The 27,578-nt window shown below is 26.7% G+C and overlaps 8 protein-coding genes across 8 annotated transcripts; 5 read left to right on the top strand and 3 right to left on the bottom strand. All coding sequences in view use genetic code 12, as the record gives it.

The window, feature by feature from the left end:
• Positions 1–147: 147 nt before the first annotated feature.
• IFM1 (translation initiation factor 2) lies at positions 148–2,502 on the top strand (the record flags this gene model as incomplete). Its single annotated transcript, XM_051766415.1, has 1 exon — positions 148–2,502. One exon carries the CDS (start codon positions 148–150, stop codon positions 2,500–2,502), a length of 2,355 nt encoding a protein of 784 aa, XP_051617373.1.
• A 182-nt stretch (positions 2,503–2,684) lies between these two features.
• Positions 2,685–4,007, top strand: KGF54_005599 (uncharacterized protein; the record flags this gene model as incomplete). The annotated part of the gene is made up of 1 exon (XM_051766414.1): positions 2,685–4,007. One exon carries the CDS (start codon positions 2,685–2,687, stop codon positions 4,005–4,007), a length of 1,323 nt encoding a protein of 440 aa, XP_051617372.1.
• Positions 4,008–6,047: 2,040 nt separating this feature from the next.
• KGF54_005598 (pheromone-regulated protein) lies at positions 6,048–9,218 on the top strand (the record flags this gene model as incomplete). Its single annotated transcript, XM_051766413.1, has 1 exon — positions 6,048–9,218. One exon carries the CDS (start codon positions 6,048–6,050, stop codon positions 9,216–9,218), a length of 3,171 nt encoding a protein of 1,056 aa, XP_051617371.1.
• A 2,219-nt stretch (positions 9,219–11,437) lies between these two features.
• KGF54_005597 (uncharacterized protein) lies at positions 11,438–14,374 on the top strand (the record flags this gene model as incomplete). The annotated part of the gene is made up of 2 exons (XM_051766410.1): positions 11,438–13,642; positions 14,042–14,374. 2 exons carry the CDS (start codon positions 11,438–11,440, stop codon positions 14,372–14,374), a joined length of 2,538 nt encoding a protein of 845 aa, XP_051617370.1.
• A 779-nt stretch (positions 14,375–15,153) lies between these two features.
• On the top strand, positions 15,154–16,314 carry KGF54_005596 (putative nitronate monooxygenase; the record flags this gene model as incomplete). Its single annotated transcript, XM_051766409.1, has 1 exon — positions 15,154–16,314. The coding sequence occupies one exon, from the start codon at positions 15,154–15,156 to the stop codon at positions 16,312–16,314; it is 1,161 nt and encodes a 386-aa protein (XP_051617369.1).
• Positions 16,315–16,672: 358 nt separating this feature from the next.
• On the bottom strand, positions 16,673–17,530 carry KGF54_005595 (uncharacterized protein; the record flags this gene model as incomplete). Its single annotated transcript, XM_051766408.1, has 1 exon — positions 16,673–17,530. One exon carries the CDS (start codon positions 17,528–17,530, stop codon positions 16,673–16,675), a length of 858 nt encoding a protein of 285 aa, XP_051617368.1.
• A 2,581-nt stretch (positions 17,531–20,111) lies between these two features.
• Positions 20,112–20,780, bottom strand: REX2 (Rex2p; the record flags this gene model as incomplete). The annotated part of the gene is made up of 1 exon (XM_051766407.1): positions 20,112–20,780. One exon carries the CDS (start codon positions 20,778–20,780, stop codon positions 20,112–20,114), a length of 669 nt encoding a protein of 222 aa, XP_051617367.1.
• A 785-nt stretch (positions 20,781–21,565) lies between these two features.
• BEM2 (Bem2p) lies at positions 21,566–26,860 on the bottom strand (the record flags this gene model as incomplete). The annotated part of the gene is made up of 1 exon (XM_051766406.1): positions 21,566–26,860. One exon carries the CDS (start codon positions 26,858–26,860, stop codon positions 21,566–21,568), a length of 5,295 nt encoding a protein of 1,764 aa, XP_051617366.1.
• Between the last annotated feature and the right edge of the window lie 718 nt (positions 26,861–27,578).

Raw genomic sequence — 27,578 nt, 5'->3', positions numbered from 1 at the left:
TTCGCTAAACTTGTTTTAAATTGATCTTTTTTTTTAGTATAAAGAATATTTCAAAACAATTATCAAAGCCGCATCAATGCAAAATATATGCATGTTTTGAAAAATTTTAAACTTTGCAACAACTCTTACAACCAAAATCACAGATCAATGTTCAATACAATATCGAAAAAGTCATGTTCAAGTAGGCTACTACTAACGCGATCTTATGTTGATATAATGAACGAAATACGGAAAGTCACACAATCAAATACCACTACAAAACCTTCTACTACAGCATCAGATAAACCAAAAGTTAATAGATTTGCACAACAATATTCAAAACCAAATATTCAAAAACTGACAAGTAATAGACCTTCAAATAGAGCACCAAGGCATGCTCATGGCAACCGGAATGGAGCTCCACAAAATCAAAACAGACGCCCTCAGTCATCACAAAATAATTCATTTAACAAACACTTTACACCATCTAGTGAAGGACCTCAATTAACTAAAGAAGAAATAGAGAGACAGAAATTATTGAAGTACCAAGAATTGAGGAAAGAAATCAATAAGACAGAATCCAAAGATACTCAGCGAAATCAACAGCAAACAATACTACCACATCATATCAAATCAAATAAAAGAAAAATTCATAAATTAAAACATCGTAAAAAACCAGTAGTCAAAATCCAATTACCACCATTCATATCAATAGCGAATCTAGCTACAATAATGCAAGTCCCCATAAACGACGTTCTTAAGAAATTAAATGATTTAGGATTTGAAGATATAAGACATTCTTATATTTTGGATAAAGAAAATGCAACAATGGTTGCTGATGAATATGATATAGAAGTTGAAATAACCACCAAGACAAATGAAAATGATTTATTTCCCGACCCAATAAAGGAAGAGCAACTAAAAGAAAGACCACCAGTTGTAACAATTATGGGCCATGTTGATCATGGTAAAACTACAATATTAGATTATTTGAGAAAATCTTCAATCGTAACTGGTGAATTTGGTGGGATTACTCAACACATTGGTGCTTTTTCAGTCATTACCCCAATCTCAAAGAAGAAAATTACATTTTTAGATACACCTGGACATGCAGCTTTTTTAAAGATGAGAGAAAGAGGTGCAATAATTACTGATATAATTATTTTGGTTGTAGCAGCGGATGATTCAGTAATGCCACAAACCATAGAAGCTATTAAACATGCTAAAAAATCAGGAGCACCAATAATAATAGCAATAAATAAATGTGATAAACCAGGTGTGAATGTGGATAAAGTATTAAGTGATTTATCATCTCATGATATTGATATTGAAGATTATGGTGGTGATACTCAAACAGTTAAAGTCTCAGGTAAGACAGGATTAAACATGGATAAATTAGAGGAAGCTATTATAACTTTGAGTGAATTACAAGAATTTAAATCTGAAATTTCAGGAGTGGCATCGGAAGGTTGGATTATAGAATCTCAAGTTTTAAAAGGTATGGGTAATGTTGCTACTGTTTTAGTACGTCGTGGATCACTTAAAAATGGTGATGTTATTGTTGCTGGAAAAACTTTTTGTAAAATTAGAGGAATGAGGGATGAAAATGGAAAAACTGTCAAAATAGCAGGACCTTCAACTCCAGTACAAATTTGGGGATGGAAAGAATTACCAGATAGTGGAGATCATATAATTCAAGCAAAGTCGGAACAGATTGCTAAAAAAGTTATAGACTACCGAATTGCAAGATCACAAGAGATTCAAGCATCTAGAGATATTGAAGATATAAACATTAAAAGAGCAGAAGAGATTAAAGAAGCAGAAAGGTTAGAAAAATTATCTGAATTGAAAAAAGCTGGGTTAGATTCAAGTGAAGTTGAATTAAAACAAAAAGATCAAAAAATCAAATGTAATTATATTATAAAATCAGACGTATTTGGATCATCAGAAGCGATAAAAGAAAGTATTGACGGTTTGGGTAATGAAGAAGTTGCATCAGTTGTCATATCAAATTCAGCTGGCTCACCAACTGAAAGCGACCTAGATATGGCAAAGACATTCGACGCTACAATTTTCTGTTTCAACACCAAAATCCCTAAACAAATTCTACAAAGAGCAGAAAAGGAAAAAATTAAAATCGTGGAACATAACATTATCTATAGATTGATTGAACAAGTTAACGAAGAATTAGAATCACACCTCAAGCCAAGAATCGAGACTAAAATACTAGGTGAAGTTGAAATAAAAGATATTTTCACAATAAGTCAAGGAAAATCCAAGATAAAAATTGCTGGATGTAAAGTGTCAACAGGAACAATCAAAAGATCTTCAGATGTTAAAGTTTTACGTAAGGGTAAAGAAGTTTATAAGGGAACACTATCTTCATTAAAACATATAAAAGATGATATTTCTGAAGCAAGAAAAGGTAATGAATGTGGATTAGGATTTGCCAACTGGAACGGATTTGAAGCTGACGATTTGATCCAAGTTTATGAAGAGATCGAGCATAAAAGGTACTTGTAAATAGTTTAATTGTACATATGGGATATTTTATAGACTAATAAATTGTATATAATAGTTGATAAATCATTATTAAGCTGCAAAATTTTGAGCTACCAAACCCAACTCATTTTAAAACGCATCTTATTTCACATCTCCATATAATTTAACTTACAACCAATTCATATAAACGCAAGAATAATAAGATGTCATCGCAAGAAGAATACTCATCGGATGAAGAAAGCATCTACGACTCAAAATCACCAAAATCAAAAGTACTATTGGGTTTCACAGATGGACCAATTACAAAAGAAGATCAACCAACAATAGAAGATTCATTTTTAGGAGGACAACCAATTTGGTTTTACCCAGATTCAAAACCTGCAGAATCTTTGTTGCTATGTGACAATTGTGGCAAGAAGCTATCATTATATTTACAAGCTTATTCACCACTTGATAATACTTTTTATGATAGAGTAATATATATTTTTGGATGTCAAGATCCAAGTTGTTCTAAAAAGAAAGGTAGTATAAAAGCAATTAGAGGTATAAACAAAAATGAAGAAGTTATCAATAAGAATAAGAGTGATGTTGATAAAATGGAAGACAAATTGAATAGCAATAATGAAGAATTGAGGAAGAAAAAATTAAGTGATGAAATTACTAAAAATTTATTTAAAAAAGATGATTCAACAGACAAAGAAGCAAATTTAAATCCTTTTGGCGGGTCAAATCCATTTGGAAATTCATCTAATCCATTCAATCTGAATTTAAACCCATTTGATAAACAACCAGAACCAAAACCAGAACCAAAAAAAGAACCATCAAAGAAACAGCCACAGCAAAAATCATCATATGCAGAAATAGCTTCAAATAATGCACCACCACCACCACCAAAACCAACACAAGTAGAAGGAGAATTACCACAATATCCAGGAAATTTTGTCTATATAGAATCTGAAAAATTCAAAAAGGATAAAACAACAGATGAAGAATTAGCAAAATACAAGCATTTAATAGAACAATCACAAGATGATGATGAAAGCATAAATGAATCTCAAACTTCACAAAAAAGAAGAGAATCTTCATCTTCAGCAGTATTAGATCCACAAACTACTAAAATATCAAATATGTTAGATGATAAATATTTTGAAAATTTTTCAACAATCACCAAGTCAAACCCAGGACAAGTATTAAGGTACGACCTCAATGGTAAACCATTATTATACAACGGTAAAGACGAAGTTGCAAAAAGATTTTTATCTGACCCTTTCAATATTCCAAGACCAGCATATAATCCATCAAGTGAACGTAGATTTGAATTACAATTAATGCCTAATGCAATAATGCAATTAGAAGATTTAAATAATACTAACAAGTCCGTAGCTGATATTTTAAATGGAATGAGTTGGGGTACCATTATAGTATGTACTGATTTTGAGGATTATATACCTGATCATTTATTAGATGAAAATAAGGTTGGTTATGTTGAAGAATGGTGTGGTGTACAATGGGAAGAAAGTGTATAAAAGTTTCATAAAGATATAATATATACAATAAGACTTGAAGCTCTAGATTCTATCTACTTGACACTTAACTAAATTTATGTTTGAGACGTTTTCGTTTCCAATACAATTTCCCCATTGCTTAATCAAAAATAGCAGCTAATCTTAAATCTGATCGAATGATATAGGGACCTTTACGACCATTTTGATAAGTTCATCATAAAGTGAAAACCTCGATTTTGAGCAATGAGTTTTATGTTTGATAAAAGTCCATGCATTATTGAGCCAAGATGGTTTAAAAGTTCATTCAATTGAGAACTGTTTGTATCAAGATTATCATTTTATTCAATTAAATTGACATTTCCAATCAGTTTTATTCCAAACAAAAATAATTGAACAAACGCTAAAAATTATTATAAGTATACAAAAATGTTGTAATTCTTTCATACCCTTATAAATGGATTGAGCTTCTTTCTGTTGCTCTAGTGTTGTTGGTTCATGAAATGGTGGAATTGTCATTGATACTTTGGCGACTGGTGTATATCCAAAACGTCGAAAGGAAGAACAATAGATGAAGATGATTTTATTATTTCAATATACATAATTAGATGAATAAGTTTTTAGAATTTAAGCTAATACCTCCTAAAATTTTATGTAGTTTTACATTTACTAAAAGTTAAAATCAATAATAACCAGAACTATCTAAAATTAGTGGTTAATTACTCGCTGCCATTAACGAATCGATAAGATGTATTATCAGATTAGTAAGACTGGCAAAATATAAATATAATTCTTTAAAACAACCTTTTTCTTCTTCTTCTTCTTCTAGTTGTTTAAATTCTTCTTTTATTCGTTCTTTCTTACGTTTCTATTTTTATATATATTTTTCCCGTTGATTTTCAATTCAGGTCAAATCAAGGTAAATTTATTGATTACACCCCAAACAAATGGAACAACACTTGACCGATCAATACTAATGATATAAATTTGATTTGGAGGATCATTTTTGAGTGTATAAAATTTTAAATAGCAATTAATATATTCTTGATTTTGTGTTTTTGATCGAGTATTTTGTACTTCTGAAAAAATAAATTGGAATTTAGTCAAGAGTTTCTATAAATTCAAAATACAAAGTTAATACTATAGTTCAGACTTCACCATATTGGACTATCTTGACTCAAGATTTAATTGAATGCATCAAACATTCTATTTTATATGAAATTAATATACTAAAAATAATTAATTTTAAGCGTACCTTAACTAAATTATGTTACACAAAGTTGGATTGTTCTTAATTGCGCGCAAGCTTTATAATAATAATAATAAATTAAACTTTTTTTTTTAATACGAGAGTTATGTCATTGATTTTTAGTACTTATATAATTTGGTCTTTTATAATCATCTTATATTATATGAATAAATAACTAAAACTGCCTAACTCGAGAACCAAGTTTGAATTTTAATTCATACTAAATAATAATATTATTGAGAAGGTTCAAATTTTAAAATAAAAATAATTGGAGAAACTTACCCTTTAAAATTTGTATAAGAAATATTATTATTTTGATTAATGACATCATTTTAGTAGTAGTAGTAGTTCTCTCAACTAAAACAAAACTAAAAATTATTTTAAATTCGACATATTATTATACATAAAAGCTATCTCTATCTATCTCTCTCTCTTGTAATAATATTTGTATTGATTATCTGTAACACAAATAAAACATTTTCAATAGAAACACAAGAATAATTATACAATTAATTAATTCATACAACTCCTTTCAAATCGAATTCAATTATTTCATTATATTTATACACACTTTCATTAGCTTCTTATAAATCATTTTTTTTCTTTCATCTCAGATTCAAATTATTAATTCAACCCTTCTCAATCTATAAAGTTTAGTTTTACCAAATAATCAAAATCTTTAAATTCTGCATTATCTTACATTCATATATAAACTATTTAATATTTCATTCACTATCAAATTAACATTAATTAATTCATTCACTTTAATACCACCAGAACTAATCATAAATACTTGCTAAATTCAAAGGCAAATTATGTCAACCAATTATTCATCATCAAGTGAAGATGAAGGTTTTAGTCCAAATTCTCAAAATAGATTCAGAGTTCAACTACCTCAACAACAATTAAATCTTAATGAAGTAAGGAAACAAAATCAAAGAAAAGATAATTCAAAATTTACAAAGCAAACAAGTTCAAATTTTATAAAAGTTTCAAATAAATTAAACAATAAGAAGAATGTAAAGTTTCCAGACTCGTATACTCCAAAAGATCCAAGATCATCATTAAATATGTCAAAATCTTCACAAATATCATCAGATGATGAAGATTATGATGAAGGTGGAATGAGTTATTCAGATTTAGAAGGTAATTCAGGTATGAATACTCCAAGATTTACTCAACAACAACAACAACAATTTCAACAGAATTTACCACAATTCCAATTCAACGCTGATGAAATTAGAAAAAATCAACAACCTATGTTGGATAGTTCAGAAGATGATGAAGATTATGATTATAATGATGAAACTCATACTGATTTTACAAAAATGAATCCACCACAACATTTTTATCATACTGATTCTTCTGAAGATGAACATCAACCACCAACTGAAAGACCATTACCTAGTTCTATACAACCTGAAGTCTCTCCACAACATCAACAACAACAACAACCACATGATAATCCACTCCATAAAACAAAATCAACATCATCAAGAAAATCTATAACTTCAGATCCAAGAAGAAAATCATCAATGCATTCTGTAAGATCAAATGAAAGTAAAAAATCATCAGGAGTAAGTGGAGGAATTAAAGGAATATTACGAAAAATGTCATTAGCTGATCATATTCCATCAAGTGATCATGATATTGGAGGACAAAATGATTCATTTTTAGGTCGAATATTCAATACTGGAAATACTGGAATATCAGGTGGGGGATTAGCACCGGGAGCAAGTAGAAGAACTGCTGATATTCCAGAAGATGATGAAGAAAGAAAAGTAGGATTTGCAGAACATGAAAATGATAGAGATGAAGCTATAGAAATGAGACCTATTGCTAACTATGAAGAACTTAGTGAGGAGGCCAAAAAATTAATTCATCAACATGTACCTGAAGCTATGCTACATTCAAGAGATTCAAGTGTTGCTAATAGTACTGATATTACACCCACTGTAAGTAATGAAAATTTAGAAAAAGAGGAAAAAAAGAAAGATAATGGTGATGAATCATCAGATAATTCTGGCTCAACTAAGAGAAAATCCTCAGATGATGAAAAAAGAGACAATCCATTTTATACCCCTAATCCTGATTTATTTATAAGAGGTCATGACGATGATCAACAAGAACATGAAGAAAATCATGAATTTTTACAAGATATTGGAGATGATTATATTGCTCGACCAAAACATGTTCAAGCTGGTGTATTATCCTCACTACTCAAATTATATCAAAATCCAAATGAAGGAAAATCAGCAAGTTCATTAAGTCATACACCAACAAATTTAAGTGACGAGTATAGTATGCATTCAAGACCTACATCCCATCTTGATTTCCATAAGATAAAAACAGGAATGCACGATGTTAAAACCGGTGTTCAAAAGGGAATGAAAGGTGAAATGAATAAAGCTCACATTATGAAAGGTAAAATGTTTTCAAAAGCTAAAAACCTCAAAAGTCATTCATTTGATAAAGAGTTAGATCAAGAAGAAGCATCAAATAGTGAATTTGACGAACTGGGAGGTGGGGAAAAATTTACCAACGAGGCATTACCTTCTTTTCATAATGCTAAACCTAAGATGCCTAAAAAGAGACAAACTGAAGCAAGTAACATCAAACTCAAAAAATTAAAACACAACAGAAAAGCAGAAAGGTTAAGAATTACAGTCCATATAGCAGATATTTTACAACGTCAAAGATTTATAATGAATATGTGTAAAGCTTTAATGATGTTTGGAGCTCCAACACATAGATTAGAAGAGTATATGATTATGACTTCAAGAGTATTGGAAATTGATGGACAATTTATTTATTTCCCTGGATGTATGTTAACTTCATTTGGTGATGCAGCCACTAGAACCTCTGAAGTTCATTTAGTTAGGTGTGCTCAAGGTTTAAACTTGGGAAAATTAGCTGATACTCATAAGATTTATAAAGCTGTTATACATGATTTGATTGGGGTTGAAGAAGCTAGTAAGAAATTAGATGAATTATTAAAGGAAAAAAATAAGTTCCCACCTTGGTTATGTGTATTTTTTTACGGTTTAGGATCATTAGCAGTTACACCTTTTGCATTTGATGGTGGATGGATAGATTTACCTATTAGTTTTGGTGTTGGGTTATGTGTTGGATATTTACAATTTTATTTGAGTTCAATGTCTCATTTGTATTCATCTGTGTTTGAAGTTAGTGCAGCTATAGTTGTTGCTTTTATATCTAGAGGTATTGGATCTATACGTGGTGGTAAATTATTTTGTTTTAGTGCTATTACTCAAGGTTCTTTAGCATTGATTCTTCCTGGGTATATTATCTTGTGTGGGTCTTTGGAATTACAATCTAGAAACTTAGTAGCTGGATCAGTTCGTATGTTTTATGCTATTATTTATTCGTTATTTTTAGGTTTTGGAATTACTTTAGGTAGTGCATTATATGGATGGGTTGATCATAATGCAACATCACAAAATTCATGTTTAGCGGGTCATTCAATGAATGATAAATTTAGAATATTATTTGTTCCATTATTTGCGATATGTTTAGGATTAATCAATCAAGCTAAATTTAAACAATTACCTATAATGACTGTTATTGCATGTGTTGGATATATTGGAACTTATTTTGCAGGAAAACATTTCAGTTCAGTAACTGAATTTACTGCATGTATTGGTGCTTTTATCGTTGGGATTTTAGGTAATTTATATTCAAGAATATGGAAAGGTATGGCTGTATCTGCAATGTTACCTGCTATATTTGTTCAAGTTCCTTCTGGTATTGCTTCTAAATCTACTTTGATATCTGGTTTACAACAAGCTGATCAAATTACTAATAAGAACGGGACTCAAACTACTACTACTGTAGCTGAAGGATCTAGTTTAAGTTTTGGTGCTACTATGGTTGAAGTATCTATAGGAATTAGTGTTGGATTATTTGCTGCTGCTTTATTTGTTTATCCTTTTGGTAAGAAAAGAACTGGGTTATTTACTTTATAAGTTTTGAAGAAAAATATTTTTAAAATTAGGTGATTGGAGGAAAAGAATTGAAACTTTGGAGAAGTTGGTTATTGATGTGGGTCAATTTTATAGATTTTTATATAGGGAATAAGTATTTAAGGAAAAAGTTTAATAAACATGTATAGATTATACGGAAGAAGCTCTAGTTGATAAGTTTTGCCTAAATAAAATGCTAGGAATATAAGTGACACAAAATCAAAAGTGAAATCTTAATAATATAATCAAAAAAATCAAGTATTATTAAAAACTAACAATAAATTTCAAGAGATCAAGATTTAGTGCCAGGTGCAGATTCATTGTATATATTAAATTAAGTTCAACTGTTAAAATGAGTTGGATTTGTTTGAAGTTGATGGACCGCTGAAAGGCTTTGAGATAGATGTTATTAGTTGAATGATATTGTATGAATGAAACTTCACCATTAGTTGAGTTGTCACAGCAAAACGATTCCAATACTCGAAGTCTAGCCAAACGACCAATATAAAGATTATTTATTCATGAAGATCATCACCACTTATATGTATCATAGACATAGAAATATCGAACACCGATGAATATTCATTAATTGATTATGAAAGTAGGTCAGAATTGACATGAAAATTTTGTACCTTAACTTCAGTGTTATTGTTCAAAGTATGAATGGGTCATTTAAAGTCATTGTATAGCTTACTGGTAACAAAAAATATATATCTACTTCAAAAAGAATGTGTTGGTTCTCATGTTTATCAAGTGATCAAAATATCAAATGAAGAAATGGATGAGAAATTTAAATGAGGGTTCATATTACTGTATGCGTTAAGTCAATACTTACCTAGTACCGTCTTTTCGACAGAAAACATTCAAACATTCAGTTAGCAAGTGGAATTACAATATGTTGAAGTAGGTACAGTATCAATCATAGACTTATCAACCACACACCTATGAATAAATCAAAAAGGTGTTTCAATCATACCGCAAGATTTTGGTTGATAAACCCCGATGAACTTATAGCTTTGAAAATGGTTATGTTATCATAAGTTGACGGACCTGTCAATCAGTTGCCAATACTTAATAAACGAGTTCTTAAATAAGATTTCTCTGATCTTCAACATTAAAAGCTGGAATTATTTTGGTCTTCAATGTCAATAAATGATTGATCTCAGAAAAAAGGGCAAAATTTTGCATCATCTGTTTGGTTTTGAGAAATGTTTAGGTTAACAATTGACATTGATTGAAGCATTATAAGAACATACTACATTATCACAAGCATTGGATAACTCAAAAATTTAGGTAATTAATTTTCCTTAAAACATTTGGCAAACTTCTTCCATGAGATCATCGAATTTATTACATCAATATTTGGATGAGACAATAACTGAATCAATTATAACATTGATAATCCATTTAACCTACTACTATTCCATAAGATGTCATCAAAGAAAGGCTGTTTTTGCACTATATATCAATCTATATCATATATCATTACCATTACCATTAATTGAGTGATTGATAAGTCTCAATGTCAGAATAATACTTAAATCGACAAATGTTTTTTCATACTAAAATTTAATTAGTGAAAAAGTTTTGAATCATTAAAGCAAGAAAACAATACCAGCAACTTCCAGTATGAACATACATTGCATCTTTTGAGTTACTACAGAAAGGACGGTTTAAAGGTTGGGTAGATGCATTAGGGTTCTGTTGGTGTTTTAAATCTTGTGTGTTTTTTGTTCTTAACTACAACATATTTAAAGGCTCAATTGAATTTTGGTCTTTTAAATCTAGATTGGTGGTTAATGGAAGTCATTTGCAAGACTTTGATGAGTTTTGGCAGCTTATCTGAATTTGTATGAAAAACTTTAGATGCAAATTGGTCATGACAACTTATTAAGAGTGATGATTTTGTGACACAGTCGCTACCAGCTATCATCGATCAATTTTGTGTAACTCAAATAAGCATTTCAAGATCTAATGAATCATTCAGTTCAAGATTTCACCTATAATCACTCATACAAGATAATATTTTGATCTGCTGAATACTGTAATGTTAGTATTCCAAGGCAAAACCTATCCTTTTGCGAAAAAATTTATCAAAAAGTCTTTCATTTCCTTCAAAAAGTTTTTTTTTTTTTTTTGACTTTCAAACAAACAAAACTCATACATATTACACATTTTACTCATACATATTACACATTTTACTCATACATATTACACATTTCATGCAACAAATTAAAACAAAGTATAAAATGTCAATTACCAAAACTAAAAAAAATTTAAAAAAATTAATCAAAAAAGTCTTTAAAAATCATTTAACCAAAAAAGATCAATCAAGCATTTCAAAAAAACAAAAATACTGTTCAACCCCAAAAGCTGATGAAGTTAATACCAATCAACAACAAACTAATAACAGCAAACAACAACAAAACCACATTACCAAACAGCAACAAAATAATGTTACCAAACCAGAACAAACTAATATTACCGAACAACAACAAAATAATGTTACCAAATCAGAACAAACTAATATTACCAAGCAACAACAAACTAATGATACCAAACAAAATCAAATCCACAAAATCAAACAACAAAATGAAATCACCAAAATAATTGTTCAACATAATAATCAACTTTTAGACTCCAATTTACCACAAAGAGTTAAAATGTTCAAAATTGATTCTACAGATGCATTTGAAGGTATATTTGCAAGAAAGTTTAAATCAACTCTGAAACAAAAACCATTTTCAAAACAAAAACCAAATAGAGATTCAGAAGAAGTCGTTGATTTAAATTTGGAAAAGCATATTGATGAAAGTGTCAACAAAAAAATTCAAATTATTCTATATGATGATGCAGAAGGAGCAGTTAATAACACAAATGAAAGAGTAGTTTACAATCTGGCCAATTGTGACTCAACAAGAGGTGTTAATAATGAGAACAATTCAACTGCTAAAATTGGAGATAAAACACTTTATATATTAGAAAATGGAAAAGCTGTCAAATTAATTAAAAAAGAAGATGAAGAGGATGAATCAACTATTAAAAAAGGAGCTGTTTTGAAACAGAGAGAAGTAGTAGATAAGAAGTTTGAACAACGTAGAATTAGAGAGATGGAAAAAGTAATTAACAGAATCGAAGAAGCAGAAAAATTTATCAAAGAAAATCATTCAGGTAACAAAAATGAATATGAAACAATTTCTAGCAATGCACAAAATGCTAAAATTATTAAAGTTAAAAAGGAAGTAGTATCTAGACCATTTAATATAAGAAAAAATGGTGAAGCAGAAGCAGTCATCGAAGGAAATTCACCAGCTGCTAACACCGAAGAAAAAAGATTGTTTACTGGAAACAACGATGGACATATATCAAGTTCTGACGATGTTGAAATTGCAGATAATGCTAAGGATGATTCAATTATAGGAAATTCCGATGCAACAGATAATAAATCCATTAATGAAGCATTACAAACTAAAATATATTCACCAATCACCGTTCCAATATTACAAAGATTATCTAGTGAAAATAACAATAGTAAAGATTTGAGTTCTCATGATGCTGAAACTAAAATTAATGCTAGACATGAAATTACAAGAGTCCTCAAACCAATTGATGAAGCAGTAAGAGGAATAGTTGATACTTTTGTAAATATAGGTAAATCATTGACAATGATAATTGGTTTGATAATTATATCAATATATTTTTATACAGGACATGTCTATGGATTATCATTACTTCAATTCCTTTTTGAGTTACTGTTTGGTGAAGATGAGAATGAATCAGGACCGAATCTAATATCTGATAATGAAGTAAGGTACATTGGAAAATATGAATCAAGTATAAGTGATACCGGCGATAGCATTAGTTTAGAATCTAATGACATTGGAAGTGTAGCTGAGGATGATGATGCTGCAAGACCTAATCAAATTACTAGTGATAATTATGCAATAGATAAAAAATCAAGTGATGAAGCTTTATGTACTAAAACATATTCAAATTACATGAACGAAGAAGAAGTAATATCCAATGGAAATAACGATAAAAATGGTACAGGTTCAAGTGATTTGAGAAATGTAATTAAATTTGATAATCCAATTTTTAGTGATACTGATGCAGCAGATAATAATTCAACTAATGGATCATTGTGCCCTGAAGAAAAGTCACCTGTAAATAGTACTGAAAAAACTTCAGGTAGTAATGAAGAAGAAAGGTTGTTCAGTGGAACCAGCAATACGAATACTCCAATTTCAAATAATGTTGAAGCTGACAATAACGATACTAATGATATATTAACTGATACTAAATATTTGGATGATGAACCAGATATATTTGGAAGTTATTTAAAACAATTCAGAATTTTTCAAAATGATCCTATAATACATTATTGTAAAAAAATAATTCGTAAAACATTTACAGATGAAATAAGAGAAGTAAGAGAGAGATTTAAAGAGGATAAAGAAAGAAGAAAGGAGTCAAAGGAGAAAAAGAAGGATAAGAAAAAGAGGGACAAAAAAAAGAGGGATAAAAAGAAGAGGGATAAAAAGAAGAGGGATAAAAAGAAGAGGGATAAAAAGAAGAGGGATAAAAAGAAGAGGGATAAAAAGAAAAAAGTGATAAAATGGATAATACGAGAGATTTTTGTGGTGATTGGGGATGAGATCAAGGGGGAAAAGAGGGTAAGAAGATGAGGAAGAAGAAGATCGAAGTGCAGCTGTTTCAAATCATCAAACTGGACTCAGCGGCAGTAAGAACAGAAGCAAGCACAACAACAACAAAAAGAACAAAAATAACAACAGCAAGATCAACACCAACAACAACAAAGGATCAAGAATCAAGAACAACAACAACAAAGCCAACAACATCAACATCAACAACAACAACAACAACAACATCAACATCAACATCAACATCATCATCAACATCAACATCAACATCAACATCAACATCAACATCAACATCAACATCAACATCAACAACAAAGTCAACAACAACAACAACAGCAACAACAACAACAACTACTACTACTACTACTACTACTACTACAACAACAACAACAACTACAACAACAACAACATCAACATCAACATAAACATCAACATCAACATCAACATCCACATCAACATCAACATCAACATCAACTGTTTAATCGCCGCTACTACTAAAAAATTGTTAAAAATCAACGAGTTCAAAATTCACATTCAAAATTATATTTCACAATTAATCAAGATCAAAACTTAAAATTCTACAATTTAAAAATTTTGCTATATTTTTTTGCTAATCAAATAATGCTTGAATAAATATATAAACTTTAATACAATAATCTTCTTTGATTTCATCAATAAGGTCTTTGAATTAATACACTAAAGCTAATGGTCTCTACTTTGATTTAATCAATAAAGTAAAATTTCACTAACCATAGTTTTTTTCTCGATCATGTCAAATCAATGAAAACAGACTACACTAAAATCCAATTTGAAAAATCAATCAATGTTTCACTAACTCAACTCGTAGTAAATCAAATAGTGGAAATATTATTGACATATTTAACAATATACTATTTCGTAGAAAAAAAACCAAGACACGACACCGAATTTAATACCGCTTACTTTTAAGACAAGCATAGTTAAGAATACATAATTAAGATTAAGGTATAACATCTAATTCCTTCCTTACCATTTTAGTAGAATATGTGCTCTGGCTTATTATACTGTCCAAATTATATATGCTCTAAACGGAATATTAAGTCCATTCCAAACAATAGTTTGTAATATATGTGGTAAAGTAATTCGAAATTCTCCCCACATAATTAAGAATTACATAATCAAAATTTATAACACCGCTTTTGATTTTAAATTTAACAACTAATTAAATCTCTAAAATTACTACAACTCAAATCCCCAAAAAAACCAAAACAACGTGTTCAACTACTCAATATTCAATAATGTCAAAACAATCATTAATTAAAAAATTAGGTATAAAGTACCCCATAATTCAATCACCAATGGCTGGTGTATCTACTATTGAAATGTCAAGTTCTATTACAAATAAAGGTGGATTGGGTTCAATACCTTTATCTACTATAAATTTCATAAGACAAGATTCAATAAGGAAATTAAATGATATTATTGATAAATATAAATCTCAATTAAATGATACTCAAAGAGTTAATATTGTTAACTTGAATTTTTTTTGTCATGATATTGTAAGTGGACCAAATACTAAACAAACTGAAAATTGGAAAAATTTATATAATACTACTATTAATTCTCAAGATAATTTTGAAGTTAAAGAATTGATCAATGATATTGAATTTCAGAATGGTAATGTCTCATTTAAAGAATTTGAACAAAATAAAGATCAATTTCAAATACTACTTGACTACCTTGTTTCAATAAATCCAAAAATAATAAGTTTCCATTTCGGTATACCTTTAAAACAAACAATTGAGTTTTTACAAAAACATGAAATTATGATATTTATAACTGCTACTTCTTTGGCAGAAGTAATTAAACTACTAGAATATGGTATTGATGGAATTATATTACAAGGTTCAGAAGCTGGTGGTCATCGTGGAAATTTTTTGAGTAGTGATTATCAAGATGAATATTTAACTACTAAAGCACTATTTTTAAAAACTAAAGAATATTTTAAAACTAGAAGTATAGAAAAAATACCGTATTTAGTACCATCTGGTGGGATAATGAATACGGATACAATAAATTGGTATTTGAATCAAGGAGCTGATGCAGTTCAATTAGGTACAATTTTCTTATCAACTCCAGAATCAACAACATCTACTTTTTTCAATAATTATAATCCATTGGAAAGTGATACAATAATGACTAATTTAATAAGTGGTAAAAATGCAAGATGTATAAATACAAAATTTATAACTACATTAACCAATAATTATTATGAAAAACAAGAGAATTTACCTGGTTATGGATATTCTTATTATGGGTATAAGAAATTGAAAACACAAATCGATCCAGCTCTAGAAGATATTGGATTTTATTTATGTGGATTAAATCATTTCCAAATAAAACAAGGTAAAACAACAAATGAAATTATGGATGAATTAATTAAAGATTTAAAATATTGATTGATTTTGGTTTATATTATTTAACATTAAAATTTGGTTGCAAAAAAAAAAAGAAAAATATTATCTGAATATTTAAATTAAAATAAAATAAAAGTTTTTTACTACAAATATATTACTAAAACTGAATTGATCAAAGTAATAATTGTTATTTATTTATTTAATTTATTTATTTATAATGATTTCACAATATTTACAAATAGCTATATACAAAATTAATAAAATAGAATTGAACTTAAAAACCTAATAAAAATACCTAGAACCCCCAAAAAATAATGACCTCGAATAATAGAACTAAAAATAATAAATCGACTGAATAATAACAATAAATAAATTCAATAATAAATCAAATTCAATTTCCTTAATATAAATCTTTAAACATTTGTAATCTTAATTCTTCTCTTTCAATTTCAATATCATATTTATCATCTTTTGAAGAATCATCATAAATATAATAATTACTTATCATTTTCATAGAATCTTCTTTTGGTTGTTGTTCTTGATTATAATAATTATAATAATTATTAAAATATTTATAATTAAATTCAATTGGCTCTTCTTCTTCTGATTCTAATTCTTCTTCTTCATTATCATCATAATAATAATCTGATTGTAATTGACTTTCTTTTGAATTATATGAATCTATACTGATCATACTTTCTTGATCTGGTTTTATTGGTGTTGTTGAAGTAGTACCTGCAAAGTTCTTGAAATTATTATATTTATTATTTGTTAAAATATAATCATCATCTAAATGATTTATTGTATCATCTATTGTTGATTGTTTTGAAATTATAGGTGATGATGATTTTAAAGAATCATTATCATTTGATTTATTAAAAGTATTTGATTTTTTTAATTTATTAAATTGTTTTTGAAAATGTTGACATTTGTTATTTGATTCTGAATTATTATTTGTAAATTTTCTTTTTAATGATGTAAAAAAATTTGAATTTGTTTGAGTAATAGGTTTATGATTAACTTCACAAGGTAAATCAAATGATATAGTATTATCTTCTGTATTAATATAATAAAATTGGTTTAAAGTATTATCATATTCTAATTTCCAAGGATATTTTGTTGTAGAGTTTGTTGTTGAAGTTGTATTATTAATATTATTAGTTAATGTTTTGGATAATGAAGATTTTGAAGATTTTTTAAATAATGATAAATTTGAAGTTGGATTTGAATTTAATGTTGTTGTTGTAGTAGTAGACATTTTAATAATTTTATAGTTATTTGTAAATGTTTGTTATTTAATTAATAAATCATTTTAAAAAAAGTTGGTTGTCAAAAACTTGAATGATATTTATATTTATATATTTATATTTATTTGTTGTGTATATTATATGTTAACTCCATATTACTATTAAATATAAAACAAATAATATTACTCGGAAATAAGTAACATATTATTATTATTTAGTAAGCGTAAATAAATATATTATGTTATATACAGTTCCGTAAATTAATTAATCAGCCCTCTTTTAAATCCTTTACCCGTCTCTCATGAAAGTTTTGTNAAAAAAAAAAAAAAAAAAAATCATCTTAAAATCCCAATTAAATTTAAAAATATTTAAAGTTTTATAGTCCGTTAGCTCATTCAGTTACTCAATCAATCAATCTAGAATTAAATATCGAAATAGCAATTGATTGGAATCAAGAATTAAAAATATATAAATCCTGGAAATATAATTTGATGATAATTTCTTTTATTCAAAATCAATTAGTAAGTATATAGATATCCTTTTAGTATTAAATTATCTACTTTATTCCTTTACGTAATCGGATATTTGTAATATTAATAAATAATATTTGGTTCTACATATTTAGACCTAATCTATACAAAAATTTAATTTTATTAATCTGCATAGAATATTAGAAATTTTAAAATTCAAAGAAACCCGTAAAATAATACAATAACAAAGAGAAGTAAAGAGAAGATTTTAATTTTATTTTCGGTTACGGTAAACAATTTATGATGGATATGAAGTTTTATTATTACTAACCCTTACATAAATTTACATTTTCATTCACTTCTTCATAATTAATTATAATAACTTTTTTTTTTCTATTAATAATTAATTTATTCTATTATTTTTATTATATATTTTATGATTATTATAACGGTTTATTTTTAATCATCAATTCAATTCAAATGAAAAGTTAAAGAGAATCCAATGGGTAGTAATAAATGATAGGTGTACTATAAAATTAATCAAATATTTTAATAACTAAACTTATCTCTCTCTTTAATGGCGAAGTATTTTATTAAACTTTAATATTTTTTTTTTAGTTAAAAGTAAACAATACAATATTACTCAACCACTTATATTTATAATTAAAACTAATTAGGCTTTTGAAAATTTTTAAATTTGTATAAATGTTATCCAGCATCAGTATTGCTTCAATGTTTGCAGTTCATCAACTGTTATGACTAAACCCTTAGTTTACTACAAACATATTGCTAGAAAATATTTGATTTGAATTATTCGGAATTTAGGAGTTAGAGAATATTATGTATAAAACTTTTTTTAATTAAAACCGAAATTCTCTGATAATTAAGATTCTTTTTTTTTTTGTATTCTCGTAAAACCGTATTAATAATAATTTTTTTTATTTTTTATTTTTTTATTTTAATTTTTTCTCATTTTAAATTTATAATCTAAAGAGTTACTTAATAAGTTCATATGTAAATCATTATTCTTTTCGCTCCGATATTATGGAAATTACTGACTTTTAATTAAAAGATCAAGATCTTTAAAATGTGTATTGCTATCTCTACTAAATATTTTTTGAACTTTAGATTAACCACTGAATAATTTTAAAAGACGTTTTTATAATAAAAAATAAACTATGGAAATCTGAAACAAATTTAAATTGTATTATAAAATTTATATAAGCGATTACATAATAATTTACATAAGCGTAGATTGTTTTTTTAAATTATAAATCAATTTTCTGGTTAGAGGATTAAAATTATAAATATTTATTCAGCCTCTTTTGAAGAAAAGCCGTTCAAAAATTATAGCTATTCAGATTACGATTTTTTGTTCAGTTTAACTTTTATCATTATTAAGGTATATTTATTTTTAGAATTTTTTTAATCTTGTAACTTTTTATTTGTTTTGATTTAATTTACGAGATTATATTTGAACTTTACTTTGAAGTATAGACAACCGCAGTAAATTTAAAAAAACATCAAGTTTACCGATTAGGTAAGTTTGCAATTTTACCAAAACGCATAACTTCTCTTTAATCAAGTTTATGAACCAGGCTAAGTAAAATTTAATAAAAATAGTAACTTTGGATATTAGTTTGATCTTTCCTATCTGCTCATCAAAAAAGTTGCTTGATTTAAAAATTGACCAAGGTGTATACTAAAGTTTTATCTCCTATGTGGAAAATGCTAAGTTTATTATTAATCATTATTGAGAATGATGGATCCGAAGGTTTTTACAAGTAAACGAAGGAGATAAAATTTATGGTTTGAAAAAAAAAGTTATCAATTTAATCTCCGCCGATGATACTTTCTCTTCTATTTACAAATTAGTGACAAAATACGTGAATTGTCTTCTCATTGATTAGTTTTGACTGATTACTTCAGTGGCAATGTCTTGGTTTATGAGATTATTCTTTAGAATTATGACCCTGGATTTCAATTCTAATGCAATTGTCTAGTTGCAATTAAAGCAACTAAAAAAATGGTGCAGCAATAATGTTTAACTAATCTAATCTTAAGTAATCCGAATGTTTTTATAATTTTGAGAGCGTCTTTATGTAATATTTGGTATTATTACTCATTTCAATTTGTCTAATTCCAATTTAATTTCATCTTCATTTTTAAAATAATGATCTCTAAACCATTTTAATTGATTAATACTTTCTAAAATATCAGATTTAGCAGTATGTAAATGTTTCTTTTGTGGTTGATAATCTAATAATTGAGGATATTGTCTATTACCAAATTCCATTATTGAAGAAACATCTAATACTCGATAATTCAAATATTCTATTACTTGTGGAAAATCTTTCATCATAAAAAATTTATCCATATGAATTGTATTACCTGCCATTATAGCTGTTTTAGGTTGGATATGTTTTTGTAAAAAACTGAGTAAGCTTTGTTCAACTTTATCCAATGTTAATTGTGGATTTTCAAGGATTTTTTTAGTTAATCCACTTTCTCCATGAGTCTTTATACACCATTCATTCATTTTATCCAATTTTTCCCTTGGGTAATAAATAGTACTTTCAAAAAAATTTGTTTCACCTCCAATAATTTCTAAATTTTCATTTGTAATGTAACAACATATTTCAATAATATTATCTGATCCAAATACGTCTAATCCTGTCATTTCACAATCTATCCATACTAATGGTTTTTCTATCTTTTGTGCTAAAAAGGATTGGAGTTGTTTTAAGGGAGATGTTGTATTTGAATTTTGAGTTGGTTTTGGTTGTGACATTTTCGTATATTTTATTGGTCTTTTGTTCTTGTATAGTTGGGAGGGATATTTCTTATATGTTGATATTAATCTAATACTATCTTTAACAAGTGTATGCTTTTGTAGTAGTAAATTTCTAGATATTAAATTTAATATCATTCGAATATCTTGTTAATTAGAAAGATATATTTCTAAAATATCAGCTTTATAAAAACATCTGAAATATTTCAGATCACAAAAATATCGGATATGAAAAACATCAACAAAAACTCCAGATTTTTCAAAAATCATACCTTGAAGCACTACAAAAGTCCAATTGAAAAAACATAACATGTTAGAGTCATTTTTTTACGTATACTACTTACTTCACATCCCAATCACTATACTAATTGACGCATCAGTAATAATTCCTAAAAAATATCATCTTAATCTAACAAGTTATGTACTAAATTTACAAATTAATGAAAATAAAGATTTTTTATTACAATATCCAGAAACTTGGTTCAAGATTTTTATATCAGTTGAAGTATTTTTCCAATTACCTTTATTTTTTTACTTTATATTACAAAAGAGAAATATAAATTATTATTTATGGGAGATCATATATGGTTTCAATGCATTTTTCACTACTTTTGTTTGTTTATGTTATATTATAATAGAGTATCAAAGATTTGGATTATCGACTGTTGAATGTATCAAGTTGGTGGGTATTTATTTACCTTATTTAATTATACCATTTCTAATACTAGTTAATTCATTTAGAGTTGTTGCAAAATGTAAAATCACAAAACAAACTCCAAATTAATTTAGTCAAATAATGAATCATAATTTAAAATAAATTTTTCCAAATAAAGATTCATAAATCCAAAATTTTGTATCAAGATATCTAAATTTGAGGCTTCCACTAAACATGGACCTAAAACTGTTGATAAATTTGATGAATTCATTTTATTATATTGAGAATTTTCTTGAATTTTTAATAAATGATTTAAAAGTTTTTGTAAAGTTTGATAATTATAAGTTGGTAATTTATTCAATATTTCTTTTAATTTGGATAATTCTGTTGTCTTTGGATCTTCTTTTTCTTCTTCTTCTTCTTCTTGTGATTCTTGTGATTCTTCTTTTGGCGATTGTAATTCTTGTTTTAATTCAAACAACTTGATTATTGTATCATCTGGAATTAAAGAATCAGGTAAATCTCTGAAAAATGTTTTGACTATTGATGTTAAAGTATGAATATCATAATTTTCTGGTGATAATGTTCCAAATTTATCTATACTTTGTTTAAGATTGGATAATTCTGATATTGATGAACTAATTCTATATATTCCAACATCTTTTAAACCATTTTTTTCAATTTCTTTAAAAATCAAATCTAAAAATTTTGGAGTTTTATTGAAATCTCGTTGACATATATAACTTAATGGTAAACCAAATGTTAAATTTGATACTGGTGTTGTGATTTTATAATTCAATGATCTACTCAAGAACCAATGACGATTTGCAAAATTTATTAATATAAGCCAATCATTTAAATCTTGATCTGATAAAGTTTGAATTAAGATTGAAGATTCATTATCTGAGTCATCAGAAGAATCAATTTTAAAACTAAATGGAAATAAATAAACTGGGAAAATCTTTTTGTTCTTTAATGATATTATAATTGATGGTTTTGTTTTGGTGGTTGAATCAACTTGAAATTCAGGGTTTGGTAATTCTTTAACATTAATTGATCTTTCTGAGCTATTATTTAATGAATATCTTGATTTTGTGAAAAGTCCACTAATTTTAAATCTTGATGATGAATTTGACTTATATGATAAGGATTGTCTTTTTAATGATGAATTTGATGGTTTTTTGGCTATGGTATGCATTTGATTTGTTGTTATTGGGGTTATTGTACTTGTGCTTAAACTGTTGTTTGTGGTTAATGTTTTTAATTGTGAGTCTATTGATGATTTTTTCTGATTATCAACTACTAGTATTTGATGCTGTTCTTTTATCACTTCTTTAAAGATAGTTGGATATTGATTTTTGTTTATTGGATGTGAAGAATTTTTAACAACTAATTCATTTAACTTCAACAAAAACTCAAATTCCTTGGAATCATTATATTCTAAATCATCAACTTCTTCCACTCCCAATTCCTTAATAAATTTGAAAATTAAATACCTCTTGTTAAAGTTGATCAAATGTTTATCATTCTTATTAAAAAATGAAGGGATTTTATTCAATTCAATTAAATTCTCAATTATCCATCCAAAACAAGGTAATAAAGGTTCAATACTTTGTAAATCATTATTTGAAATATTCAGTGGTATTAATTCATCAATGTTATCGAATTCTTTGTTGTGATGATGATCTAATGAATTTGATGCTTTAATCCATAAATTTGTGAAATGTCTTGATTCTGGTGAATATATCACGTTAATTATTGCTGTTTCAATACATGATGGAATATTACCAATACCCTCAAATATAAATTGGTTATCATTCATTTTTAATTTTGATATTTTACACATTATTAATAACGTCTTCATACGATCTAATCTTTCTTCTGTTGATATATTGTTGTCAATTAATTGAATTAATAAATATGTTTTGAATCTAAAATATAATTTGAACAATTTTCTAAACACTAATGGAAATTTTTTAAGAATTAATTGTCTATCAACTAACAATGTTTCAAAATAGTTAAAGATATTTGATATGATAATTGAATCATCTGGAGTGTTCTGTTTTTGTAGATTAAAATCAAACAATAGATTTTTATCATATAAATTTTCCATAATTTTGAAAATTTTAATCCAGTCCTCTGACTTTATACCTTTATAAAAGATGGTCAATAATTTATTAAACTTATACAAGAATTTTTCAATCTTGTGAATGTTTTTATGACTTGGTAAATTTCTATTCATTGGAACTTCATTTAATGAATTTGTAAATTTGAACTCATTGATGAGGTATTCATTAAATTTTGTAATTTCAATTGGTCTATAAGTCTTTTTAACAAATAATTTTTTTAATTTTTTGTAGTATGAAACTAGATTTTCAAATAATTTCTCCAAATTTGAATTGATCTTGTTTGAGTTGTACCATTGTAAAATTTCATTACTAAATAATTTTAATAATTTGATCAATGTAGTCTTATTTGATAAGTCTAATGAAAAATTTGGGTAAAAATTATTGATCAATACAATTAGCACTTTTAATATATTAATTTGAATCTTTAATAACAATTCATAATCAATTTCACCTAATTCATTTAAATCAATACTTGTATCTAAATCCCAATTTGGAAATGAATTTGGTTCAACGTTTGATTTTTTAGTTTTACTCAAATAATTTTTTTTCATCACAGACAAAACTGCATTACCTGAATTAACAAATCTATGAGCTAATTTATCCAATAAATCTTTTGTTGTCATGAATGAATTATAATTTAACAAAAATACAAATCTATATTCAGTTAAATCTAATTGAGTTTCAGTATGAAAATATCTTGAATCTATAAGTAATAAATCAATTGCTCTTTCAATTGTGATATATTTTGGGATGTAACAACTTTTAATTTCCATACTTGATTTTCTTGATTTTGGAGATAATGTTAAATTGTTAAATTTGTCTGAGTTTAAAATATCGTCAACATCAATGCCCAAACCTGCGTCATCTTCATCATCAATCGCTACATAGTCATCTGAGTTTGCATGTAATCCATTTTTGAGATTTCCATTGGTTTGGCTATTATGAAGATGATAATCTAATTCAACAAAATCGTCAATCCTATAGGTTAGTTCCTCATCAATTGCAAAATTGTGTTTGTTTTCACCATGATCTTCCTGGTTGTCATATTTCCCAATATTAATCTTGTAAAAGTTGTTATTAAATTGAGGTATTGAATGACAAACATCGGTTTCCTTAAGGTAAAACTCTGGTAAATCTGGTTCCAACATTATTGATAATTTCATTATTTTTTCCAAATCCATAGATTCACAATTTAGTTCAATTAATTTAATTAGTTGGTTTTTTATATTGATATTAGTGGTTGATTTATTTTCTATTTTTGAATGAACGGTGTTTAATTCTTTACCTTCTTGACCAAATTGCAATACATGATTTAATGATTCATTTGAAAATATAAACCCCATAGAATCATACTTTTTTAGTACTTCCGTATTATAATTTATAATTTGTTGATAATTTGATAGGTTTAATAAATAATCATTCCATCTGTCAAATGAGTAGTTAATTCTTTTCCATATAGATTCAATCTCATATATATCACCACATTCGTGATTGTTTATAACTAGATCTCCAAAATAAGGTATGACTTTTTCTTTTGGATATATTTTACCCAATCCACGAGGTGCCATTATATGATAAGAATCTTTTGATGATTCCGTATCTGATTTTGATTCATTGACTAAATACCTTCTATCTAGTTCAAATAATACTGGACTCCAATCATTTTTCAACAATTTTATATAATCAGGGGACACCAAAGACCAAATTTTATTCAATCTCAAAACTGGTTGTGACAAAATTATTGATGATATACCCAACCATGATGACATATTACCTGATTTATCTAGCAAACAACCTAAATCAATCCATTTTTCTATTATTCTGGCTTTTGTCTCTATGAAATTATGATTTGAATTAGATGTATTATTTTCCATAAATAAATGATTTATTAATAGTCTTGATAAGTAATGAATGTGATAGTTGTTATTATAAATTAATGGATTTTTCTTGTAAAAGTTGTTTTCAGTGACATCACCTCTTATTGATAATGACAACAACAATGATTTATCAATATTTGAATTCCAATTTTGAAAAAATTTTAAATCTATTTCACTAATAATTTTTGCAAATTCTATGAGGTTTATTTCTTTCATGAAAACCGAGGAACTCAAATCTTTAAAAGGATTGGCTGATATATTAGTGTTAACTAACTCTATTAGTAGTTGTTGTTTTTGTAACATCTTTTGTTTAAAATATTGTACCTTGTCACTTTTCTGTTGTAATATTTCTATAATTTTCAAAATTTGTGGAGCTATATCAGACTTTAACAAAAATCCATTAAAATTGTCTTCAATATTATTCAAAATTAATAGCACTCTTTCAATTATTAAATTTTCATTTATCTCTTCATTAAATTTTTTATCAAATATAGCCAGTATATAAGATATTATAAATTTTAATATTCTCCCAAATTCAGGTAAAATTGGTATTATATTGATTAATGTAGTTATTGTTGCATCTTGATCTTGTGAAAATAAATAAAAATGCAATATTGACTCCAAAGTGTTTTGATCATTTTGAAATAGCTTTGTTTGAAATTTTTGTAAATTGAAATCATACGAAAGTTTTGGATGTGGAATTTTCGTTGATAAATATGTAATTTGTTCTGATTCATTTGGTGTAGTTGCATTTGTCAGCAGTGGTACTAAAGTTGCTAGATCACTTTGATTATCTTTATCTTTTTCCTTATCTTGTTCTTCCTCATTTTCATTATTAAATTGAAACTTTTTAATATTTAGACTTGGTGATGGTTTATATAAATATAAATGTGAGCCTTTTAATTCTGCTCGATACAATTTTAGGTTATTTTCATTGATGTCTCCATTACTTATTATATTCACCCAATTATTCTTTATAAGTGTATTATCATAATCTGATTTAACTAATGAATGAAATTTTGATACTTGCGAAGATAATGATGAACCTCTTGATTGTGTTAAAGTGGTTGTATGAGATCCATTAGTGTTATTGATTGAATTATTGGTGCTATTGTTATTCAAGTTTGTAGATGAGCCATTTAAATTTTGAGTTCTGAAACCTCCAATGCTTGATCTTGTAGGTATTTTATCTAAACTTGTTGAAGAAAAATTTGGTGATTCTTCTGATATAGAGGAAATATCGTCATCAACAGTATAAAATGATTGATTTGAATCATAATTTAATTGAGATTGTGAGTTACCATTACTATTATTATCAATATGTGAAACATTTGAATTTAATGGCGATTGATTTGAATTACTTGAATTTGAAAAACTCTTTCTTTTCTCTTTATCTCTTCTATTCCAAATTTTTCTCATATTATAATAATATGTTTCAAAATTATGATTTAGATGCAAATGATTAGCTAATTATAGCAATTTTGATTATAAATTTGATTATAATATTGTATTAAGTTGAATTAATTGGTTGTAAAAGAAAAAGTAAAATTTGGTTGTTAAATAAATATTAAATATAGTAATTTAAGATTTGTTGATCTAAAATTAAAATTATATTTTTTATTTTTTTTTAATTTTAATTTTTTTCTATTTTCGTGTAAATTTAAATTTTTTAATTTTTTACATTACATTGAATTACAAATTTATATTTATAGTAATATGACTTAGCAAGTGTTTTATTTATATCTCAAATATATCATTAAGTTACAGATAATTGAATAATTAGTTTAAATGGAGAACTTTAAAACTCACTTGAGATAATTTTCTTCTTAAAAAAGTTATTCGTAAATACAAATAAAAACAAATAAAATATTTAGATCTAATCTATTCAAAGTTAAATTTGTACGAAAGAAAGCAACAGTGGTGATTAAAGCCTTTGGATATCTATTATTTGATCTTTTTCAAATATTTTAAATTGTTGGAGATCATTTAACGCGATGTCTTTATATGAATCAATTTTTGATTTTCAATTGTTGCAAAAAAATTTTCTTCAGATATATAATACTTAACTCCGTAAATTGTGAATTTTGTTTCAAATAAAAATGTTCTATTAATTTATTTTTAATTACGAATCACAACG

Source organism: Candida jiufengensis, assembly GCF_024610255.1.
Source record: "Candida jiufengensis strain CBS 10846 chromosome Unknown scaffold10, whole genome shotgun sequence".
Taxonomy (NCBI): domain Eukaryota; kingdom Fungi; phylum Ascomycota; class Pichiomycetes; order Serinales; family Debaryomycetaceae; genus Lodderomyces; species Lodderomyces jiufengensis.
This window is presented reverse-complemented; position numbering and strand designations above follow the sequence as displayed.